Consider the following 23,276-nt stretch of genomic DNA (forward strand, 5'->3'; position numbering starts at 1 on the left):
CAAGACGCTGCTCCCCAAGGGTGAAGAAGGGGGGGTTGCTGATTGGCAGTGCCTCTGCACAGCTCCTGCTGACTTCCAGACGTGCTGCAAGCTGTGAAAGGAGGTGAGATGTGCTGCTGGGGTGTAACATCACATGCCAGAGGAGCTCAAGCTGGGACAGGCTCTCCAAAAATTACATCTGTGTCCATGAAACTCATCCTCTGAAAAAGTATTTTAAACAGTGTGATGGCACTGTGTTTCAAGCTTCTTTTATACCTGAAGTAAATTATCAGGCCGTGTGCAAGGCCACTCTGACACTTCTGCAGCCCAGGCACCAGGCTCTGCCTGCAGCGCTGAGCAGAGGGCTGAACTCCACCAGGAGGTAAAGCCCTTGGATTATTTCCTTCCTCTACTCCTCCCATTTTGGAAAGGCAAAAAAAAACACATCATTCACTATGCTCGTGAAGCAGATCTGTGAAAATCAATCTGCAAATCGCATCATCTATGGCAGATTGCTCCATAAATTGACTGACTGGGTCCCGGGGGGGGGAAGAAACGTGGGAGGGAGCACTCATACAAAGCATCTGGATCAGGTCTGGCTCCAGCAAATTGCTGCACATCCACCACTCTTCTGCTATCCCAGTGGTACCAGTACCTCTGCTGGCAGCATTTTGTCCAAGCCCTCAGTGCAGCTCAGCCAGGAGGATGCCAGCTGGGAAGGGGAGCAATTAATGTGTTATGCATTCATTTATAAGGATTTTGTCACTTCACTGAGGCAATGCAAGCCCATAGGAGAGGTGGCTCCCATCCTCCCTCTCTTCCACTGCCACCTATAATACCCAACTGACCCAAAAAGGGGCTCCCAAAGTGTTTCCTGCAGGCACTGGGTACCAGAGACCAATTCCCAGGTAGCCTGTCGTATTTTGCCTGCTCACGTGGGATCTGGCATAAATACATCAAACGAATGAAAAAAGAGAGGCGCTGAACCAGGTTGGGCAATTCAAAGGAGGAGCAGCAATTGCATGTGCTCGTTGTGGAGGATGCTTACACATGGGTGGGATGCTCACCCACGGAGGCGGGTGCCTGCCCATGAAGGGGGATGCTCACCCACGGAAGAATGCTCACCCAAGGAGCCACCAGCACTGCCATCCTGCTATGCCACGTGGCTCTCAGCATGAGTAAGCGCAGCCCCACTTCAAATCCCACACACATCCTCAACACCCGAAGAGTACGCTTGTAAGTGCCATCGGAGGAACAAAAAGGGAAGGGGGAGACGAGAACCACCCCCGGCATCTCCCCTCCAAGCTGCTTGGGAAAAGCTCACTGCAGCTCACAAAGCACCAGCAACCAGGGCAGTCAGGGACAGGCATGCCATGATGCTCAGAGACATCCCTGCCAGCAGGACAGGGCTTTGGTGCACTGAGAGGTGTACCCTGCTCTTTCCTTTGGCTTTGCAGGGTGGAGGACAGCACCCAGAGGTCACATTTCATTTCCAGTAGTATCTGTGTCCCCACATCCCTGCAAGCAGTAGCACTCCCCAGTTTCCCCACCAGTTCCCAATTTATCCCCTGTCTCCTGAAGCTATTCTCAGCAGGTACAATCTGCATTGCCATTGTTATTCAGATGATGTACAGATAATTTTAACCTTTCTGTTCCATTTGTCAAGGTTTTTTTTTAGCCTCCATGCCTGCCAGGCAGAGCATTGCCTCCCTAGCAGCAGAGGCTCCTGCTTTGCAGCACCAGGTTCCCTTGCTACGGCTGAGCTCGTCTTCCCCTCATTGCTTCGGTTGGGGTAGGCTCACGTTGAGGTGGCCCAGGTGAGCACAGCAGTTGCCCCAATCCTTCCCTGAGCCCTTCTTGGTGCAGCACCCACAATAAAACAAGAGCCCTGCTGCAAAGCCACGCAGCACAGCCATCACCCACAACTAGCCTGCAGCCTGCCGCAGGCTGCTGGCAGCCTGGAAACTTGCTGCGCTCCCAACAGCTCTGTGCAGGAGAAGCACAAGCCCTGACTTCAGCTTCTTCCCTTGACAACTCACCCGGAGGCTTTGGACCAGGCAACAGCACCTGCATGAGAAAGAGCCAAAGCGGGGGGGGGGGGTTCTTTACAACAAGGTTTTATTTTTCTTTCTTTTTGACAAAAAACATGGAAGTTGTACACGGCCGCCCGTCGGCTCGGCTCCACGGTGGGTCTGAGCGAGCACACTGCAGTACAGCATCCCGCCCCCTCCCCCTGCCTCAGCCTGCCCAACACCTTTTTGGGGGGAACCTCCTGTCTCCCCTCCTATGCTCACAACAAACACTGATGGCAGATCTTGAGTCTTGGAGGAGAAAGGAACGTCCAAAAAGCCAGGGAAGAGAGACATTGTGTGGCAGCAACATGAGTCCAGTGACTTCAGAAGAGGGATGCTGCAGTGGTGCATGGGGGCTGTTCCTCACCCCCTTGGTGCAGTCCTTCCCGCAGCCCTGCCAGAATTGGTTTTGATTTTGCAGCCTCTATGGCCCTGCAGTCCCTGTCTGCTGTGGGAGCTGCTATGGGAAAGGCCAGATAGGGGCATTTTTGTGCTGCCCCCTAAAAAAGAAAACCAGGCTGCTTTGCTCATACAAAAGTATCCCACGTGTCAGTAGAACAGGGGTCCTAGGCAGCAAAGCTTGAGTTCAGCCCATCAACGTCTCAGCACCCATTGGTGTGATGCCATGTCCTCGTCCTCTTCTTCTTGGCTCTGCCACCAGCAGTCACAGCAGCACGCACCCCCACCCCCGACCCCAAAAGCTCTGGGTTGCAAAAGCCTGCCTTGTTTAACATGGTTTGCTAGCAAACACTGCAAAGCATCACTATGCATCGACCCCATTCTGGGTCCGAGAAATGCGAATGCCCAAATCCCCAAATCCATCCTTTCACCCAATGAAGACACAAGGAGCTGCCACCTCCCCAGCCCTGGGGCTGCTCCTGGGACACCCTGCTGCATGTGGGAGGAGACAATGCCGGTGCCTAAATTTAGAGGACATACAGCAGCTGCAGCTGTCTGCTCAGAAGGCAAGAGGCTTGCATGGGGCCAGCAGGACTGGTTGGAGGTTTGGTTCCATCAGTGGAACCTATTTCTATGGGCAAGCATTAGCCATTAGAAAAAGGGTTTTGGTTCACAACAGAGCCTGACCTTTTGGAACTGGCAGGATTTGCTCTGGGGGAGCTCTATGAGCAGTCGGGCAGGGGCTGATCTGCACATGCAGGAGCGGGGCTGCGTGTGCCCAAAGCATCTGTCAGTGGGGAGCAGTAGGTTACCGGGTTGCCAGGCCACCACTAAGGCAGAAAATGCGATTCCCACTGCTGTGAATGCCTTGGGGGCATGGGGATGTCCCTGCTTCTCTATTGCATCCAGTGAACCCCGCTGGGGCTTGGTCAGATGACTAAAACAAATCCATGTATGTGTATATCTTTATATATACAGCATATAAATATATATACACACACATACCGTATATACACACACAGGCACACCTAGAGTTCTCCTTATAGAAATACAGCTATATCAATGCGAGGCGGGGTACATTGGCAGCACTGAGCCCCCCCTCCCCCGCTGCTTCCACCCACCCCAGTACAAACCAGTTGGCTTTGGCTTGGCCCCCTGGGAAGGCAGAGCTGCTGCTATCTGCGCTGTGCCCCCAGACCCCACACCTCACCCCTTCCCTGGGCCAGCATGAGACCCTTAGGGAGGGAAACTCAAAGCCAGGGCAGCACAAACCCAAGCGCAGAACCCCCGTGCTGGGATGCTCTGGCCATGGGGAGCACAAAAGCAGCATCACGAGCGCTGCCAGGTCCTGCTCGGGCATCCCCGAGTGCCTCTCACTACAGCTGGGTGCTCTCATTGCCCCCAGCCAGGCCTCTCCACCTCTGGCCAAATACTTCTCTGTGCAGAAAAAAAAAGTGATCGTAATAAATGAAAGTCGACAGGTTTTAATTTTTTTTTTTTTTTTTTTTTTTTTTGCACAAAGACTTTTTTGTTTGTTTGTTTCCCCATTCTGGTCAGTTGGGTTTTCTTCTTCTTCTTCTTCTTCTTCTTCTTCTTTTTTTTGTCGTGTTTTTTGTGTTCATGGTTTTTTTGTTTGTTTGTTTCGTTTTTGTTGTGTTTTTTTTTTTTTTAACTTCCCCCTTTGCGTTTGGTTTTGGTTTCATTTCATTCCCAGGCGTGGCGAAGAGCATGCATTGGAGAGGGCAGGGCGGCGGGGCGGCAGCGGCGGGGACACAGCCTCTAGCACTTGTCATCTTCCTCGGTGTCGCTGAGCACATCTATGCTGGCCCCGCACATCACACCCTGCCCAGCCCCTCGCCTCCGCCTCCGGTAGTGCCCGTTGGGCATCTGCCAGCTGTGCCGCAGTGGTGGGGCTGAGCCAATGGTGTTGGAACGACCCAGGCTGGTGGCCACGGCCGCCTCGAAGGTGAGCGTCTCCTCCTCGCCGCAGTCCGAGGCGTGCGAGTCGTCGTGCAGGGCCAGGTAGGGCTCCGAGATGTAACGCTGCGGGGTGGATGGCCGGCTCGGCTTCCCCGCTGGGGAGCTGGAAGACTCGGTCAGGCCGGCGGCGTTGGGCTCCTTGGAGAGGAGCGGGGACCCCCCTTCGGTCTCGTCGGGAGGTGGTGAGGCGTCTCCGGCGGCGTGCCGCAGCATGGAGGCGTAGGAGAGGAGGGGACGTGGTTTTGGGGGCACCGGTGGGAGCTGGCGGCGGCCTCGCCGGGGTGTGCTGGTGTCCGAGATGGAGGGGATGGAGCTTTCACTCAGGGAGCCCGTTCCCTGCAAAGAGACACGGGGTCTGAGCTCTGCTTGTGGTGGCAACACGCAGAAAGCTTTTTGTGTAACGTGACCAACCAGAGCAGGGCATTGCAAGCTTGCAGTGGGAAGAGCTAAGTGCTCTTTAGCTGCTGTTCTCTTCACTAGTAGCATATCTTTGAGCTACCAGCAACTTTGAGTATCTCCAGCTTGTGTAGCTGGGACTCCTCAGCTTTGGCAGAGAGCAGGTGCTGGTGAAACCAGCTCCAGAGGCACCAGAACCTACTTGGTGACTTCCCCTCTCTTCAAAGACACTGTGAGGCACACCAGGCACTATCAAGCCGCCAATACTATTCTCATTCTCACAGGGGACAAGAGATGCCACCTGTATGGGAACTCTGAGTCAGGGCCTGAACCTCTGATTGATCACCTGAGGCAAGCACTGAGTCATCTGTGGGAGCAAAGGTGAAGGCAATTCAGCTGTGTGACTGGAAGGAGTGAAGCGTGGCTCCATCTCTCCTAGACCCCATTTAAGGGCTGACTGCCACTTGGGAAGGATCTCTGAAGATTGTTCCTTTTGGAATTTTCTACTGCAAGCCTAGGACACGGGTGAGCATTTCATTTATCTTTGATTATCGCTTTCCACCACGATAATCTTTCTAATTAAACAACCTGTAAAATACCATCTTAACCACGCCACTCTGCTAACTGCACATTTGTTGACTATACGCACCACTGGGAGAAGAGCCATTACAAAGCCCCTAGCACGGAATCATAGAACCGTTACGGTTGGAAAAGACCTCTAAGATCACCAAGTCCAACCCCAGCCCACCCCCACCAGTGACCACGTCCCTCAGTGCCACATCTCCACGGTTCTGTAACACCTCCAGGGACAGTGATTCCACCATCAGTGCCCTGCTGGTCTTTCTGAAAATAACCTTTTCTTCGTATTCGACTTGAACCTCCCCTGGCACAACTTGAGGCCATTACTAAGCATCCCTTTGCACTTAAGAAAGATTTTTCCACCCACCTGCCTGTTGGGCGTTTGTGACCTGCCCTCGCTGGGGGACCGGGACTCGCGCCGCCGCTCTGGAGACTCATCGTGTGCCTGGGGACTCCTCTCCTCTGAGTTGCAGCGGGAGATGTCAGGGGACAGCAAGTGCTTGCGCTCTTTGGATCGGCCCCGCTCCCTGCCACCCGAGCGGTGCCCCTCGGACCTGTGGCCTGCAGCAAAGCCCATTGGTCCCTTGCTCCACGTCCCCGTGGTGGCGACAAGGAAGGACAACACCGAGTTGATTTTTAGAGACGGAAGGGGTTCTCATTCACCTGAGTCAGCGTTGAGGCGCCGGGCAGAGAGCTGGAGCGAGGAGTGGTAGCTGCGCCGGCGGGACTTGTAGGTGTTGTCGCTGCTGCGCTCCATGGAGAACTCATCCAGCCAGGAGGTGTTGGTGCGTTTGTCCCGGATGGTGGAAAATGACCGCCGCATCGAGCTGGTGTCCGTCACCACCTGCAACGACCCAGCCAGACGATGATGGGATGCTCCGGCCACAGCTCCACCGCTGCTCCCACCATGAGCTGCTTAGCACCATGAGGTTTAGGAGTGGTCAACCTGGGCACACCCCCCTAAATGATCTCGCCACAAATCAGGGGCAGAAAGAAAGTGAGTCTGGCTGAAGAGCGCTGCTAGCAAAGTACCCAAGCTTAGCTCAAAGCTCTGGGAGCCAGAGGGGGAGCAGCTGCATCCTGCCCATGGTACGGTGATAGTGTGGATACCGAACCACGGCCCCAAGCTGCCACAGCATCCCTCCCACCTTGGGAATGAGACCTGCAGAGCAAATGGGGGCACTGCAGGAAAAATCATGATGAGAGAGCAGTCTCATCCATCTCTCCAGTGCTCCTCACTCAGTGGTTATTTTCTCAGCACTTTCAGACCCCTTGCCTGTCCTCTTTTATCCTCATGTCCCCTTTTCCCTGCACTCAGTCCCTCTCTCCCTGCTCACGCTGCCATTTTATCACTCCTCTTCCTCACTCCTCCTTCTTACCTTCTCCATTCCTTCCAGATTGTGATCTCAAATGCTTTTTGGAAAACATCATCCCCTTGATAGAATCACTGAATGGTTGGGTTGGAAGGGACCTTAAAGCCCTGCCAGCTCCCCCCTGCCATGGGCTGGCTTCCCCCAGCTCAGGCTGCCCAGGGCCCATCCATGGCCTGGGGCACCTCCAGGGATGGGGCACCCACAGCTCTGGGCAGCAGTGCCGGCACCTCCCCACTCTGAGTGAAGAATTTCCTCCTAACATCCCACCTAAATCTCCCCTCTTTTAGTTTAAAGCAATTCCCCCTTGTCCTATCACTATCAGACCATGTAGGAACTCAGTCCCCTTCTGCTTATAAGCTTCCTTCAAGTACTGGAAGACCACAGTGAGGTCTCCCTGGAGCCTTATCATCTCCAGGCTGAACAAGCCCAGCTCCCTCAGCTTAGGAGAGGTCCTCCGGACCTCTGACCATCTTATGAATTTCCTTCCACTTTGCTTTAGCAGCTTTTTGCTTCTCCAGCCTCAGGTCCTTCTCCCGTCTCCTCCCCTCCCTTATTCCCAACCATCTCCCGAACAGTTGAATTCCACGAGGCAAAGCTTCCCTGTGCCAGGCTGTACCAACACCCCTTTGAAGAACCAGACCTGGAGACTTCACAGGGATGCATTGTGAAATCAAACCCCAGAAAACCTTGTGTGTCTCAGTTGAGGCTGAATACAAGACAGAACAACAGAGAAACCAGCCAGACAAACGAGGTGAAATGTGGCCTGTGCTCACCCGGACAGACTGTCCGCAGACACATGCAGACAAGCACGTGTGATGGGACAAGGGGACACAAGGAGAAGGTGTTTCATTCTCTGGGACACATCACTTCGCATCCGAGCAGGGACTCTTTACATCTCAGCCAGTGTCTGAGATGGAGGAAAGGAGGTTGTCCCATCATATCGGTTCCCTGCGGTGTCCCAGCATGATCCTGCTCCAAGAGCAAGTGAGCAATTCCTTTGGCTGCTCTGCACTGCTGGTTCCCATCACACATGGGACAGCAGCTCTCCTCCTTGTGGAGCACCCCAATGGTGCTCTGGGGAGCTGTGGGGCTCAGAAGATTTTATCACCAGTGTTACCTGGTAGGCTTTGCTTGGACCCGGCACCCATGGGAGCTTTGCTTGGTTTTACCTGGGGATCCACAGTGAGACGAGGCATGGAGGAGGCCCTCCCAGAGACAGCGTGGTCCTGAGTGTCCACGGGAAGGTAGCTGCCACGGTTAGAGGGCTGCACTCTTTGAAACTCCCTAACCTCTGGCTCCTGGAAACAAACACACAGCCACGCTCTTGGGATGGGGTCAGGGCACAGTTGGGCACTGCTCCTCATAGAAGACAGGCAGCCTGAGGTGGGTTTTAAGAGGGCCAACAGGGAAGTCTGGGAGAAATCACAGCCTTGTAGCCACTCAAATTGACGTCCATTTTCCAAAGCAGGTGAGCTCAGGTATGGGACTTCAGGCTCACCTCATGTCCAAGTCCACCTCACACCTCATTCCTTCAGTGCTGGCAGTGCAAACATTGCTTGGATCAGCCCAGCCACCTAGGCTTGACTTCCTTTCCCAATCTCTGATTTAGGGGAACAGGGCACAGGACCCCTAAATGTCAGATTTAGGGAGGGTTGGCAGAAGGGACAGGGACTGCACATGTGCGTGGTACACAGCTCACGGAGTGTGACAGAGCACAGGGACACAGACCGGGCTGGAGATGCACAGTGGTACCCAACAGGCACTGTGGCATTGCGTGGCTGCACACACACAGACACGGAGAAAGAAATACGTGTATAGATGCACACACACACACGGACACTACTGCTGGCATGTGTGCAAGGCTGAAGGGGTGCACCCTGTGGTGATGGTTTGGGTCGGGGACACCAGCACTGACAATAACATGGACACGAATCCAAAAACATCAGATACCATCACTCAGCACGGGGTAACCCACTGAAATGAGCGCTCAGGGGGAAAAAAAAGAGCAGCCTGCAAAAAGAAGGATGTTTTACTGCAGAGCATTGGACCGTGCTCGCAGTCCTGTCTGCAAGAGCTGAGGGGCCAGATTCAAACACAACGATGGTCCCACACCTCCCCGCACCCACCAGCATCCTTCTGGGAGCACAGGCAGTGCCCAGCAGGCAGCGTGTGGCTTTACCAGAGACTGGTGCTCCTGGAACTGCCCCTGGGCTGGATCCATGCACGCCAGCTGGAAGATCTCCTGTGGTGAGAGCGGGCTCAGCGAGGGGAACCCGCTCCGGCTGCTCCTGCAATAATGGTCTGGCTTCAGGGTGGGTGGGCACAAATCAGGTGTTGCTGTCACTTGCAACATCCATGGGTCCCCATGCTCAGCCCCGATACAGAGATCCCCAATACAACCACCATGCTCCTTGGAGAGCTAAGGCAGTGCCCATTCCCCCTTCCAGAAACAGAGAAGCTGCAGGAAAACTTCACCACTTGCTGAGGCAATACTCACAGCCCTGTGAGAGTGTCCTGCTGGAGGTAAGGCAGAGCCTTTGCATTGGAGATGATTTCCTGTGGCAAAGAGGATGGCTCCATGCGCTGGAACATGGGTGCGTTTTTCTGAGGGGAAAAAATGAAGAAGCTGAGGCTGCATGAAACACAGTCCAGCTCTTTAACTAGAAAGCATGGGAAGGTGAGGGTACGCTCGTATTCACTGTCAGAGGCTGAGGATGCACGTCTGTAGCCAACAAAACCCAATATGCACCAAGGGATGGGCAGCACCTGTTGAAAGCCAGTGCCTCACGAGCCAAGAGCCCCATGGACATTCTCATTTTGGCTCCCCAGCCAGCTGGGGGCTGGACAGGTGTCAGGTCAGGGTGTGATATGAAGCACGCTGTCTCTGTGAGGTGCTCCAAAAAAACCCATCCTGAGCACCACATGCCCTCCCTGACCCTCACCTGCTCCTCCAGCTGCTGCCTCTGTTTCTTCGCCTTGCTCTGCTTGTAGTAATCCATAATCATCATGGCTGCATATATTTTGCCAACAGTCAGGTCAGAGGCTGAGGGCATGAGAAGAGAAGGAAGAAGGGATGCTTTTGTGTCAATAGAAATAGCAGATCTGAAGGCATCAGCACTGATCTCAGGAAGAGCCCAGCTGTGGGATGCCCTGATCACCCACAAACTTCTCACCACTGAGGCAGTGAAAGAGTTGAACATTTAGATACATGAGAGGAGATGAAATGGATGGAGGTGGCAGGAACCATAACAAACCACAAAAATGCATATCCTCATCACATCAACAGACTAATTGTGCCTGAGAGCAATGAGTTTGGACCAGGTGACCTCCAGAGGTCCTTTCCAACCTCAACCGTTCTGTGATTCTGTGATTCACAATGCTCAGCTTGCCGCTCCTGTATGCTCCAGAATGACTTACAGGAGACCTCCTCTGTGAACTGGGTGTTTCCCCAAAGGGCTCCCATGAGCAAGCCTTATAGCAGCACAAATTCTCTTTCCAGCTCTTCCCCATCCGGGGTATTCCGACTGGTCCCCATCTCCCAGCAGGAAGACGCTGCTGTAGGTGCAATGAGAATTTGGCAGTGGTCATGATCCATACAGACACTCACTTTTTGGCATGGGTACCAACAGGTCGAGCATCTTCTGGGACAGGTGAGGCCAAATGGTCAGGATCTCCTTTTGAAGCTCAGAGTCTAACTGCTGCCAATCTGCACCACCTTGAACAGCAAGGAAAAAAGCAGCCCATGTACATCAAGACTTGGCATCCATCTAATGGCACCACTTCAGTGAGGTTCACTCATAGAGATGAGCAGCGCCCAGCTCTCGGGGCTGGGAGAGCCACGTTCCATCGTGCAGCCTGCTCTCCTGCTCTTGCAGGAAACTTTCCCACCATTCCTTCCATATGTGCCACCATCTCCCATCCCCTGCCCTCCCACTCAAAGCTGCCATCTTCGAGCTCGCCTTGGGTCCGTCTCTGCCGCTCCAATCCTACTCCAGCCCACACACACCTGCTGCTGCCCCACTTTCTTTTTGCTGGGGAGCAGATCATGTGCTGGTGAAAGAGCAGCTCTGCTTGGCTGAAGTCCTTAAAGCAGAGCAGAGCTCTTTGGCCAGCAGTGAAGGGATCCGCTGAGAACCAGACTCAAAGTAAGCCATTAACACACGCCAAACAGAGCCTTGGGTGCCTCTGGGCAAGGGAATTTGGCCAGCTTCAAATCTCTGCTTTATCCAGAAAGGGCTCAAACCTGATGTTTCATGATGCAGGCAGTGCCGGGCTCCTGCTGATCTTGCCTGGGTTGGGCTTTCTGAACTCTTCCCAGGGGACAATTTGAAAGTGGCATGTTTCCGCAGAAAGCTTTTGATCTGATGAATCAGAGTGTTTCCAGCAACAACAACAAAAAAAAAAAACGTTTTTTCTGCTCTGAACATGTTGTGCTCACTGCGAGATAGATTTCTGCTCCTCAGTCTTTGGAGCCAGGCACACGTGATGTGTCTCCCTCCTTGGTTTGTCTTTCTACTTGAGGAGAAATGGGAATTCTCCTTCTCTTTCACACAGTGGATGTCAAGCAGGTTTTGCTCTAGGAGCAGCTTCTAGTGGAAAACTGGCCACCTCTTCCCTACATAAATGCAATCCTGCTCCTTACGAGCGGCAGAAATTTGCTTGCTTGGATCAATCACTTCCATCCACACGCCAGACTCAACCCCAGTTTGGCCATGATGCCAACAGGACTGCTCCAAAACCTGCTCTGCCCATTCCCAACCCCAGTGCCATTACCTTTGGCAATTTTGATGTCCAGGGCGGTGCGTATCAGCGCCATCAGGGTGGAGGTGAAATGGACAGTCATGTCCTCAGCCACGGGCATGTTCATCAGCACCAGTCTCTGCGCAAGAGAGAGAAGAAAACAGCGGACGGAAAACAATATCGAAAAACACATCGACCAGGCTGGAGGAAAATAAATTAAATGTTAAATAAAAGGAAAAAAAATAAATTAAATTAAATTGAAATGAAATAATATAAAAAGCAACAAAGAGTGTCAAAACAGCACAGCCAAAAAAGAAGGGCAAGGATCACCCCCGCCACCCACCCCCCCGGCTCCTTCCACCCCAGGACACCGGCTCACTGCCTTCCAGGGCTCCTCCTGCACCCTAGGAACGGCCCCTGGGCCCCCTCCCCAAAAAAGAGTCTGACAATGGGCCACCTCCCAGCACTTTGTGAATGTCTGACCTGTCAAGGGAACAGCAGGTGCTGGGGAGGGGGAGAGGGGGCTCAAGTCTCCGTTCCTGGGTGGTTTGACTTTCCAACTCTCAACCCTTCCCACCTGGGGAGGGGAGAGGAGGGTCCCTAACCTTCAGGGACTTCGGATTGGCTCAATTCCTCTAGCATGCTACATCCTGGCGCCCCTTTTTGCGTCTTTCAGAGATGAAGTTTGCCAGCACATGCACAGGGTCCGAATTATCCAAGGGTGGGGAAGGGAAGGAGGGGGAGAAAAAAGTGCAGAAGGAAAGAGAGGAGGGCAACCAAGGCAGGTTAGACACGCCATGCTCCTTCCCCACCCTGGGCAGGCGGGGTGCAAACCAAAGTGACCAGATCCACTTTCCAGAGAGTATATTTTGCTTTGCAAACTCCTGGGCTCATCCCTTCCCTGCCAGTCTCTTCCCCCCCAGCCTCTCATGTCTTCTCCCTGCCTTCAACCCTATGGTGGGCATATGCATGTGAAAGCACATAACAAGCGCTGCAGTGTGCTTGCAAGCACACAGACCCCCTCCTTATTTCTGCCAGTGCTGCTGAAAGGACAGCAACCGGCTACCAAGGGAAGGCCCAGCTCTCTCCAGTCTGGGCAGTGCATTGCTTCAGGTCTCATCCTAGCTGTTCCCAACCAACATCCTTCAGGGCTCCCTGGGCATCCTGTAAAGCTCACAGCTGCCTATTGGAGGCACCTGGGTATCCCCATAGCACGAGATGTCCCTGCGATGTCTCAAGCCAATGTGCTGCAGAGATGCTCCTGCAAGATGCACCCTTGCTGCCAACCTGCTTCCCATCTCTGTGAGGTTTAGTTGGCTAGGACAAGGGTGGCTGCAAGCCCAGGGGTTAAACTCCTGGGCTAGATGTCTTAGAGACATGCCACCCTCCTGAAAGTGCTATAGACCCACTCCTCACCTTGTCTCCAGCCCTCCCACCTCCACACTTGCCCTACCGCTGCCCGTCTCCTTGCTTTCCCTCAGGGGTCTTCCACCCCAGAGCTCTCCACGTTTGCAAGTGACAAGGGCAGCAGAGAACCTGCCAGTGTGGCTAGCACCCTTTTGGGCACACCATGGGTTGGAAGCCTCCAGCAAACCCCAGGTCCCCCAGCCCCACCGCCCACCAGCTCCTGCTCGGCTCTAAGCCCCCAGAGAAGGAAGGGTTGATCTACCTTATAGGCCACTTTGGAAGGACATCTCTTGCCGAGGCCTAGCGGTGGTGACATAAGAGTCAGCATTTCATACATCTCAGTGTAATGGATTCGGCCACTGCTCATGGAGGGGGAAGGGGAGGGAGGGAGATGCAGAGAGAGAGGAGGCATTCCCAGAGAGCGGAAAAAACGTACAAACAAAATAGTACAGGAAACAGGAGAGAAAAAACAAACGGACAAACAGGAAAAGAACAGGAAACCCGTTAATCAAGGCAGATCATACACGAGAGACTGTCCTGATGTGGATTTATAGCACTGCTCACACAGACCCAGGAATGCTGGCAGAAAAGCGACTCACCCCGCTCTGCTGCTGGCCTCAAATGCCCACCTCGCCAGCAGCCCGGGAGTCCTCCTCCTGCCTCACCCCCATCCCTATGGCCCTCCAGGAGCCCCCGCCTTGTCCCACAAGGTTCCAGGGCTGTGTGCGAGTGGTATAAATCAGATACACGGCACTCAAGCCATGGGTTATTGGAGGTCGGGTGGTTTGCACCACGGCGACTCAATGTGCTCAGTGGCCTGCGTCGTGTTCTTCCCTCCCGGGGGCCTGTGGGTTGCTTTGTGTGGCCACCTAACCCATAGCCAGAAGGCTGTGTATCCCCATCTCATAAGGTCTATGCAATTGGGAGGCAGCGTCTTGCATAGAAGGCAGTGGGCCAGGGTCACTTGTCAAAGGAAGATGCCCAGTTGCTTCCGTCTGGCTCTGCGGATGGACCGCCTTCCCACCATGCACCAGTGCAAAAGGCATGCTGAATCGGCTGAAAAAATAAAATCAGGAGGAAAAAGTTGTGCATGCCATGCTCCCGCCCTGGCTCTCTCCCGCATGCGGCTGCAAGTTCCACCAGGTTGGAGTTTAAAGAGTCTCAGCAGAGGCAGCTGTTTGGGCCTTCCAACATTGGGGTTCGTTTGGGTTTCCCATGGGGGGCAGCTAGGACAGGCCCCACCTCTCGCTTCTCCTCTTTACCAGGGCCAGTCGAGGGTCACTGTCACCAGAAATTCCCTGTGCCAGGCTCTGCACACCCAGGAGGATGTCTACGTGCATTTCTCAGAGATGATGGGCTTGGCCACCTCTTCTTCCCCTCATGCCAAGCCGTTGACCTGCTCCACTGGGGCGTGGCTGATGGAGAAGAGCAACAGTAGCATGGAGGCCATCACGGCAAGGACAGGAGGAGGATGGAGAGGAACGCAGCTCAGACAGGTGGCTGGGGAGAGAAGGATGCCACTGGGATGCTGGCTGTTTCCCAACCCCAGTGGTGAGAGGAAAAGTGAGGAGGTATCTCCTCTTCTCAAGGGCATCAGCCACTGTGGAAACAGCCCCAGGCCACAGAAGTCCCTGCTAGGTTAGTTCTGATGTTTTTGATATGACCACCTGCAGTGGGCTGCCAGTGGGACAAGCTGTCCTTTTGCGGAACAGACGTATCTAAAAGGCCAGGAGAGAGGATGATAATAATGCAGGGATGAGATGGGCAAGCGAAAATACCCAGATCCAGCAGTCCATAAGCAGCGCCATGGCAGAGCTGGCTGTACACTGACTTGAGGTGCCTGAAGGTGAGATGTCGACTTCAGAATTCACATGCTCAAAAGCTCTGTGCAACAAGGAAGCAAGATAGTGACCTTGAACCCATCCTTCCTGGCAGAGTGGATTTTAGCACTCCCAGCATATGTCACACTTCACCTTTTGTACTGAGAGGAATGGACTCCCATGAAAGCAAGAGTCTGCATCAAAAGCCAGATATTGCACAAGAACTGTGCTGCTCTTACAGACAGGCTGCATACATCGCATCTGCTCAGAGCAGAGATCTTATATCATTTTGCTCAGCACAACTGTGCCCAGAAGCATATCCCCATGAAGCCGAGCACAGGAAGGCATGTAAAATGCTATCCATCTGGACAGGATGGCTCCCAGAGCTGTTTCCAGCATGGGTTGCCAGAAGTAGAAGGAGACGAAGAAAGGCATAGGGAGCAAAGCTGACTGTCAGGGTGCATTCCCAGTGAGGTGCAGTTACAAGACCCGCTCTCCCCAGCACAAGGACAGAGCTTGCTGGATTTCCATGGGAAGGCTTTTTGCATCTTGTGAGCTCACCTATAGATGGCCCAGCAGATAAGCTTCCCTACCATACCATGCTGCACCCCTACACAGCATCTTGAAGTTGCTGGACCACCGTGTCCATAGCATCCTGTCTCCCACTCCATAAACTTCTTTGCCATGTTTCTGCAAGTATTTGTTGTCAAATTGCCTGGTGACGAAAGGCTGCAGGCTTGCTCTCATATATCACCTTTGAAAATGATGACTCTGGATGCCTCCAGGAAGGCGAACCTGTGCACTGTGATGTGTTGGGCAGAATCCCTAAGCTGCAAGATGGTTGACATTTGGGGATCCGGACCATGGCAGCAAAACACAATGACCACGAGGAGTTTCTTTCTTTACCAGTTGTCTTCTTGGAACTGTTCCAGGCCAGCAGGAACCTCAGGAAATCTCTCATGTCCTTGAAATGCCCCGTACACAGGGAGGAGACAATGGTGCACAATGAAGAGAAGGCCAGAAGGATATCTACCCACCACCCCCACTGCTCTGTGCATCCCGCAGAGCCAGCAGAAAGCCCGACAGCTACAAATCTCCCTCCTACAAGGGGTCACGACAGGTACCCCTGCAAGCACCAGATGCTCTGGCTTAGGAGAGCAGAATTTCCCAGGGAAGCCCTGTAGCCAACTGAGAAAGGCCAGAATTTCATCTGCAGGTGCCTTTTGTTTGCAGGACCAAAGCATTTTGCCAGGAATGCAACAGAGAAGTGTGCAAAGACTGTGGACTGTCTCCTTGAAGGGATGAGCTGTCTGAGATTCTTGCAAGAAAACCCTCAACCACATCTTCATAAATGAGCTGACTGAGTGCCTGAGGCTTGTCTAGCTTCCTCTTCTTTGCTTCTGGTCTTAGCCTTCCAGATGTGTGCATCATCCCTATGGGCATCTGCAGAGGGTGACAAAACCACTTCAGGGATGCTGGAGGAAACACAGCAGAGAGGATGCGGAGGAATCTCTTCCCTTGCAGGATAAAGCCTGGGGAGTGCACCTCAGATGCTGTGAGGGATGAGGAGGGAAGACAGAGCTCTGTGATTCATTCTCTTCTTCCACAGACACAGACATGGGTGTTGTGGCACTTCGGAGAAGGCAGCGGTGTGAGGATATGCTCAGTTGCCATTCAGAATCAACCTAAAAGAAGGTGCACAGGTGCACAAGAAAGTCATATTGCTCCTTTGGGCTTACAGCTGAGAAGCTGCCTGGAGCAGAGGGATGGCTGAGCTGCAGGAACCAGGAATGAGCACGGGTGGCTGCTGTCTTTGTGGGCACAGCAGGCTGGGGTGGCCACCACAGAGCCAGCCTGGCCCCAGAAGATCCCTGATGCCACCTTCTTCTGGCAGCTCCAGCAAACAAAGGGCAAGATGAGCACAGCTCCTCCGATCACTGAGATCTGAACTGCATCCTCTGAACATCACGCTTATAGCATGGTGTGTCATGCTCAGCACCATGTCCCCAGGTGTCCTACAGGGAGCGAGGTCACTCTGGTCTCCCAATCCTCCCTCTCCAAAGCAACTGAGCCCCTGACACCCTTCTGCCTTCACCCATCTCTCCATTCCCAGCAGTAAACCACACCTGAGCCCCCAACAGGGGAGAGAAAAAGCCCTGCTCCCACGGATGCTACCTGGAGGAGCCAAGTGGGGGACAGTGGCACATGTCCACTGAGCTGAGGCTCTGAGCTGATGGGGCAAGGGGGATTGGCACAATTTGTCAAAACCCACCCCGGGAGGCTCTGGGCTCCCCGGAGGGGACAGCTGCTGGCTCTGGGAGGCCATGGACCTCTTTAAACTCAAAGGAAAGCAACGTGAGGGTTCCCTTGGGAGGCGCGGTGGTGGCGGAGCGGGGGGAAGGAGGGTGGATGGTGCGTCCCGTGGCCAGGTTGTGGCGGAGGACTGGGAGGCAAACCTTGCACGCCACCCTGTAGGGGCAGTTCTCTCCTAGGCCCAGAGGAGGCGAGATCACCCGTACTAATTTGTACATATCCTTATACGAGATCCTGCCGCTGCAAAGGAAGCACAGGTGGGTTAATAGGACACTGAAAGGGTGGAGAGCTTCACCAGGGGGCTAGGACCAGCTGTGGGGTAAGACCCCCAGGGGTGCATGGCTCTTCTCCTTCTGGCTCTGTCAGACCCAGAGAGGGGGAGCTTGAGCTCCAGCTGCTGCCCTCTCTGTCGTGAGTCAGCTCACACCTCCTCGCCCTGACCCACACTGACCCTGGGTGTCAGTGCTTCTGCACTACTGCACCTACGGTGTAGGCAGTGGGCACCACCCCATCACCCTTCCTCATTGCCATCCTGGCTATCTATAGTTGGTGGGAGAGAGCTGGGGTTTTAGAAGGGAGATATTGGTCGGGTTCTAGCAACCGCAAGCCCTTCTGGTGGAGCTGCATCTCCCACATCAGAACCCTCTGGTCCTTCCCAGAGAGGTTGGCAGCTGAGTCAATTGCATCTCCAGTATCTGGGGAACATGAGACAGGGAGAGATAATGTGACCAGCTGGTGGCCAGTGGCTCTGGCACTGGCACCTAGGTCTCTGGTGGTATGTTCCTGTGCTCTGATCACCAGACCACGCTCTGCCAAGGGTACACATTATTAGAAGCAAACCCTCCCACACACACCCCCCCTTCTTCCCTAAACACAGACCCAGCAGTAGCAGTGGCAGGATACAGCCCATATCCCTCCATCACTGCTGAAATAAGGAAGCAGTCGAGGTGGGGATCTGGCAGGACCGAGAGCAGGGATGCTGAGCTCTTCACCCCGCTTCAGCTCAGAGCCCTTTGGGAAGCAGGACTGTGGGGTGGATGTGCTGAGGTGCAGCGTGCTGCAGCCTCCTGGGCATCCTTAGACAAGCTTGGAGGGAAACCATACAGGGAGGCAAAGAGCAGCATTACCACCTTACCCTGTGCCTTTGCCTCAGGTTTCTCCTTCTCTTGTCCCCATCACTGGCCAGAGCTAAGCCAACCATGTGGGCAAAACCAGTCCCTGAGCCTCCCTAGTGTAAGACTTGTACAGTCTCCCCTGAGACCCTTCCTGAAACATCCCCAGTGTCAGGGTGCAGAGCTGTGCCCCACGCAGGTGGTGGGACCCACTGGGATGTACTCACCTGTTCTTCACCCCACAGTGAGGGTCAGGGCTGCCCCAGTGGGCCCAACACCACCATCTGCTCACAGCCCCTACCCGCCAGCTACATGTCATGACAAAGAGCCTGCTTTGCTCAGAAATCAGAGAGTGGTTTTTGCAGCAACTGCCCTTGGAACCCAAACACCAACATGGGGGTGAGAGTGGCTGGCGTGAAGAAATCCTTTCCCATATCCACAGGCAAGGAACACCACAACAACCAGAGGATGTTTCATCTCATATCTCCTCTGGGTATCTACCCATGCTCACCTTCCCAAAGGCACAACCACCTGCTCACAAGCCAACTCACCTGCCTATGCAATAGCACTGGGCACTGGTGAGAGGCCACGTGGGAGGAACCTGTCCAGCTCTGAATTGAACGGGGCTGGAGACAAATGGTGCAGGAAACTGTGCCAGGAGGTGATATTAGGCTTATAAAACCTCCTGGATTCCCAAGAGATAGATTAGCAGAAGAGGTGATGCTTCCTTAAGGAGCACGTGCATCAGCCAAGGGTCCTGATTTAAGAGCACCCAGGCACAGTGTTGGGACATGGCTCCAAAAAGGGTGTCCCTAGGCTGAGGGAAGAAGGGGCCACACAAGACACCTTCATAGTGTTCTCTGCTCTGCTGAGGGCTGCACGCAGCTCTTGAGATGCTCCACACCATCATGGGAGGAGCAGCACAGAGGTGCTCCAAAGCCAAAGCCTGACCAACCAGTGTGACTCATCCCATTGCCGAGAACAGGGTGCTGCCTACAAACAGGAGCCTTGCTCACTGGGGTTCTCATCAGCAAAGCTATAAGTGCAGGAAAAAAAGTGCATCCATCTCCTGTAGGGTGGGTGCATAAGAGCGAGCCTGTCCCCAGCCTACACAACTCCCTGGTGACCTAGCAGGACCCCAGAAGACATTCAGCATCTCTCCAGGCTGGGGACAAGCCACCCTCCACTCCAACTTGATGGGAGCTGTGGGTGCCGGGGACCAGGCTCTAGAGCCTGACTTGTTCAGAGACCCAGAAGGATGCAGAGAGGGACCTGCCTGTGGCATGGTAGAGGAGGAGAGGGACAGCAGGAACCATGGGTAAACACCATGGCCAACCATGAACATCTTCAGGATATCCCCTAAGGTGCCTGTGCCACCAGGCACCGTAGGAACCAGCTGCTGCCCATGTAATTGTCTGTGAACGAGAGCAGTCCTGCCGGGACCACCCCAGGCATCCCAGCCAGGTGGTTTCCAACAGCAGAAAGCAGAGACACCTACTTAAAACCAGATTGGAGAGAGCTGCTTGGGAGAGTAGGAGCTGGCTACATACCACGCTGCTCTGTCATACTCTGCCCAGATCCGGACAAATTCATCTAGATGGTGAGGTCCCAGGATGGAGGAATCTCGTGTCAGGTACTCAAAATTGTCCATGATGACTGCCACGAACAGGTTGAGCATCTAAGTGAAAAGGAGAAAAGCAGAGAGAAAGGGAAGTGGGGTAAAGGGAGCACAAAAGGAAGTCATGTGAAGATGGAATTAAAGAAGGAATTGAGACAAACAGCAGGTGCTGTTTTAGAGAAGCAGGTGCTCCAAGATTGAAGCTATCTTGGTTATAATGGGATGCAGGGCACAGTGCGCTCTACGTGCTAACCCCAAAGCCTTAGGGAAGGTGCTGGGTGGCTGCGGGGCTGCACCCCAGGGAAGGTGGGATGAAGGCATCCAGGGTGACCCTGTGTCCAGGTGAAGGAACTCACCAGGAACGAGCAGAAGAAGATGAAGGAGACAAAATAGACGTAGGCCAAGTCGGTGCCACAGCGCTCGTTCTCATTCTGCCCGGATGTCGCCGTCGTGTCTGGCTCACAGCCCTTGCCTTCCAGGCAGGAGAGCATGATCTCCTGCCATGCCTCACCGGTGGCACTCCTGCACCAACAAAGCCACGCTCAGCAGCAGGGAAGGATGCAGCGGGGAAGGATGTAGAGCCCTGAACCCCCCAACCTGTAGCTTCTTACCTGAAGAGGAGCATGAGGGAGCCCAGGAAGCTGCGGAAGTTGTTGTGCCGGTTAATGTGGCTTTCCTCATCTAGTTTGATGTTGCCAAAAACCTACAGGGGGGAAAAAGGGTTCAGGCAACACCAGTCCTGCCCCAGACCAGAAAGTCTCCAGGGCCACGAGAGGTGACAAAGCCCCGAATCCAGGCAACATCCTACTAACAACCCACCTCCAAGGCCACGATAGGACGCGGCGAACGTTTGCAAAGTGCCTTAAATTGGAAAAATGTGCTGTTATTACTGTTAAATATTTATTCCACTTTTCCTGAGCCTAAAAATACTCTAACTGCAAGAGTATTTCTTCCCCTGTACGGGTTTTTTGGAATGCGTAATTGTGGAATATTTTCTGCCTCCAGCTATTTTGCTCAAATAACGCCCACAGACTTTACTGCTTGGGGATTTGTTCACAATGATGTTAAAAAAAAAATAATAATAATAAATCCAATACTACCACACGGCAGGGAGGGGGGCTGACTCAGATGGCAGTTGCTTAGCATGGAGAACACCTGGAGCCGGTGCTGAGATGTGTGGGATGGAGAGGCCAAAACCAGCCCAGAAAATCTTGGGGAAGGATGAGACCATACAGCAGTGCTGCCAAGCAGCGAGCGATGCGCTACCTGCTCTGAAATTCTGCTTCACCCCCCTCCCTAACAGCAAGCAGCAGGAGATTGCTTTTGTTATCACAGAGGCTTGCTCATCGGGCAAGCTGAAGATCCTGAGTGCTAATAGAGATGCTTTGTGAGATCCTCAGCACGGGTGTTAGTCACTGTGCTGCTGAGCCAGTGCTGTGAGCACGTGTTGGAGTGAGAGCTGTGCTCATGTGCCTGTGCTGGAGCCTGGGAAGCCCACGTCTCCCCATGCTGTGCAGAACCTCTGCTCTGCTAAGGGTTGCAGGTCCCTGAGCTCGAGATCCCAACCAGTGTGGCCACCACTGTGTGCAAGAATGGGCTGCAGGGGACCGTGTGGCGATGCATCTGTTGGGATGGGAAGCAATGCTCACCACATCCTTCCTACCAGGGAGACAGGGATTGGGTATGATTTTGAAAACCCGTGGAATGAAGAGGGAGAGATTGGGAAGCAGCTGCTGCACATGCTGCCCAGCTGAGTCCCCACATCCCCACACGGGTACAAGCAGGAAGGAAGCAGGGAGCTCAGGGCATGCAGTGATGTGACTCCTAAACAAGCTTTGCTGCACTTGGGACCTTCCTGGGCACCCAGAGCGGTGAAGCAGTGACAGGCTGGCTGCTGTGCAGGGTTGTAACGCTGAGGATGTGTCTCTCCAGCTTCTCTGTGCCCAAGGAAGCATGCTGAGCTGTCTGTGCTCACCTGCATCCCAATGATGGCATAGATGAAGAAAAGCATCGCGATTAGGAGGCAGACATAGGGCAGAGCCTGCAAGAGAAGCACGAGTCATCTCCTTACACAGCTTCAGCTCCAGGGGCATACACCTCTCCAGGCCCATTCACCTCTCCTACGAGCCAAGGAGCAGCATGCCAACACTGAGGCCCAAGAGGAGCCCTGTGTGTGTAGTCCTCACCTTGAAGGACTGCACAAATGTCCACAGCAGGATGCGGATGGTGTAACCCTGGCGCAGCAGCTTGATGAGCCGAGCCGCCCGGAAGAGCTTCAGGAAACTCATGTTGAAGCTGCTGGTGTTCACCAGCTGAGAGGAAAAAGAGGTGAGGGTCAGGGGGGAGGCAGCAGCACCCCGGCCCCCACACCAGGGGCACATGGCACCCAATCTGCCCAGTCACCTTGGTGTCCGTCAGGATGATCTCTGTGATGCTGCCAATGACAGTGATGAAGTCAAAGATATTCCAGGTGTCCCGGAAATAATTCTGTGGGAGGAAGGAGAGGGTTTGAGGCTGGGACAGCGAGTCTTGATTGGTGCTGGGATGCACATAGACCCCTCCAGGCTGGCCTGGCACCAAGAAGCCCAGCCTGACCATGGTCCAGGGTGCTGAGCTTTGACTGCAAGCTGGACTGATCTCTATGGACACACACTCCATGTCCAACAGCAGTGGTGGCAGCTGGCTTGGGAAGCTCAGAAGGTCTCTCTTGACCTTCCAGACAAGATCCAAAGGAGCAATTCCAACCACCAGCTTGCAAGCAGCTCTCAGGATGGGACCCAGAATAGATAGCATTGATCTCACATTATTAACACCTTCCCTCTCTGAATCAGAGAGCTGAAACGTGCTGTCAAAGTCCAAATTAACACCTTTGCTGAGAATGGGATCAGATACTTACCAGAAAGCCAAAAGCAATGATCTTAAGGACACACTCCAAAGAGAACACCATGGTGAAAGCGATGTTCAGGTACTTCAGGGCCAGCTCATAGGTGTATGGAGCAGAGTAGTACTAATGGAGACAGAGAGACATTGCCCTTGGCTGATGTCTGTCCCTGGGAGGACCTGTGATGGCCATGATCCTTGCCCCCGATGCCTCAAGATCACCTCATAGAATCACAGAATGGCTTAGGTTGGAGGGGATCTTAAAGATCTCCTAGTTCCAACCCCCCTGCCATAGGCAGGGTTACCAGACACCACACCTGTCTACCCAGGACCCCATCCAACCTGTCCTTGAATGCCTCCAGAGACAGGGCACCCACAATCTCTGTGGGCAAACTCTTCCAGCGCCTCACCACCCTCTGAGTAAAAAACTTCTGCCTAATATCTAATCTAACACCTCCTTATTCTCTTTCTTCCCCTCTCCACCCCTCTCCCAGGACAGCAGGTCCTGCTTCTGAGGAAGAAGCATCTCACAGAAATAACCCAAATACCCTCTGGTCTCATCCTAACTGATGCTTCTACTCCTCGCCACCCTAACCAAGCCCACCCTG

General features: G+C 53.9%; 1 protein-coding gene across 1 annotated transcript in view; it reads right to left on the minus strand.

Moving 5' to 3' along the window:
* Window positions 1-4,229: 4,229 nt before the first annotated feature.
* Window positions 4,230-23,276, minus strand: part of CACNA1E (calcium voltage-gated channel subunit alpha1 E) — a gene marked incomplete at both ends in the record, with an annotated part of 72,817 nt that continues 53,770 nt past the window's right edge. Inside the window, 17 exon segments of the mRNA XM_079536318.1 lie at window positions 4,230-4,766; window positions 5,773-5,966; window positions 6,069-6,249; window positions 7,948-8,076; window positions 8,958-9,066; window positions 9,276-9,382; window positions 9,721-9,821; window positions 10,386-10,493; window positions 11,552-11,657; window positions 17,202-17,298; window positions 19,721-19,848; window positions 20,145-20,310; window positions 20,400-20,491; window positions 21,764-21,829; window positions 21,975-22,100; window positions 22,192-22,275; window positions 22,685-22,795. Coding sequence (XP_079392444.1) covers window positions 4,230-4,766; window positions 5,773-5,966; window positions 6,069-6,249; window positions 7,948-8,076; window positions 8,958-9,066; window positions 9,276-9,382; window positions 9,721-9,821; window positions 10,386-10,493; window positions 11,552-11,657; window positions 17,202-17,298; window positions 19,721-19,848; window positions 20,145-20,310; window positions 20,400-20,491; window positions 21,764-21,829; window positions 21,975-22,100; window positions 22,192-22,275; window positions 22,685-22,795 — 2,442 coding nt within the window.

This window comes from Tetrao urogallus, assembly GCF_951394365.1.
Source record: "Tetrao urogallus genome assembly, chromosome: 5".
Lineage (NCBI taxonomy): Eukaryota > Metazoa > Chordata > Aves > Galliformes > Phasianidae > Tetrao > Tetrao urogallus.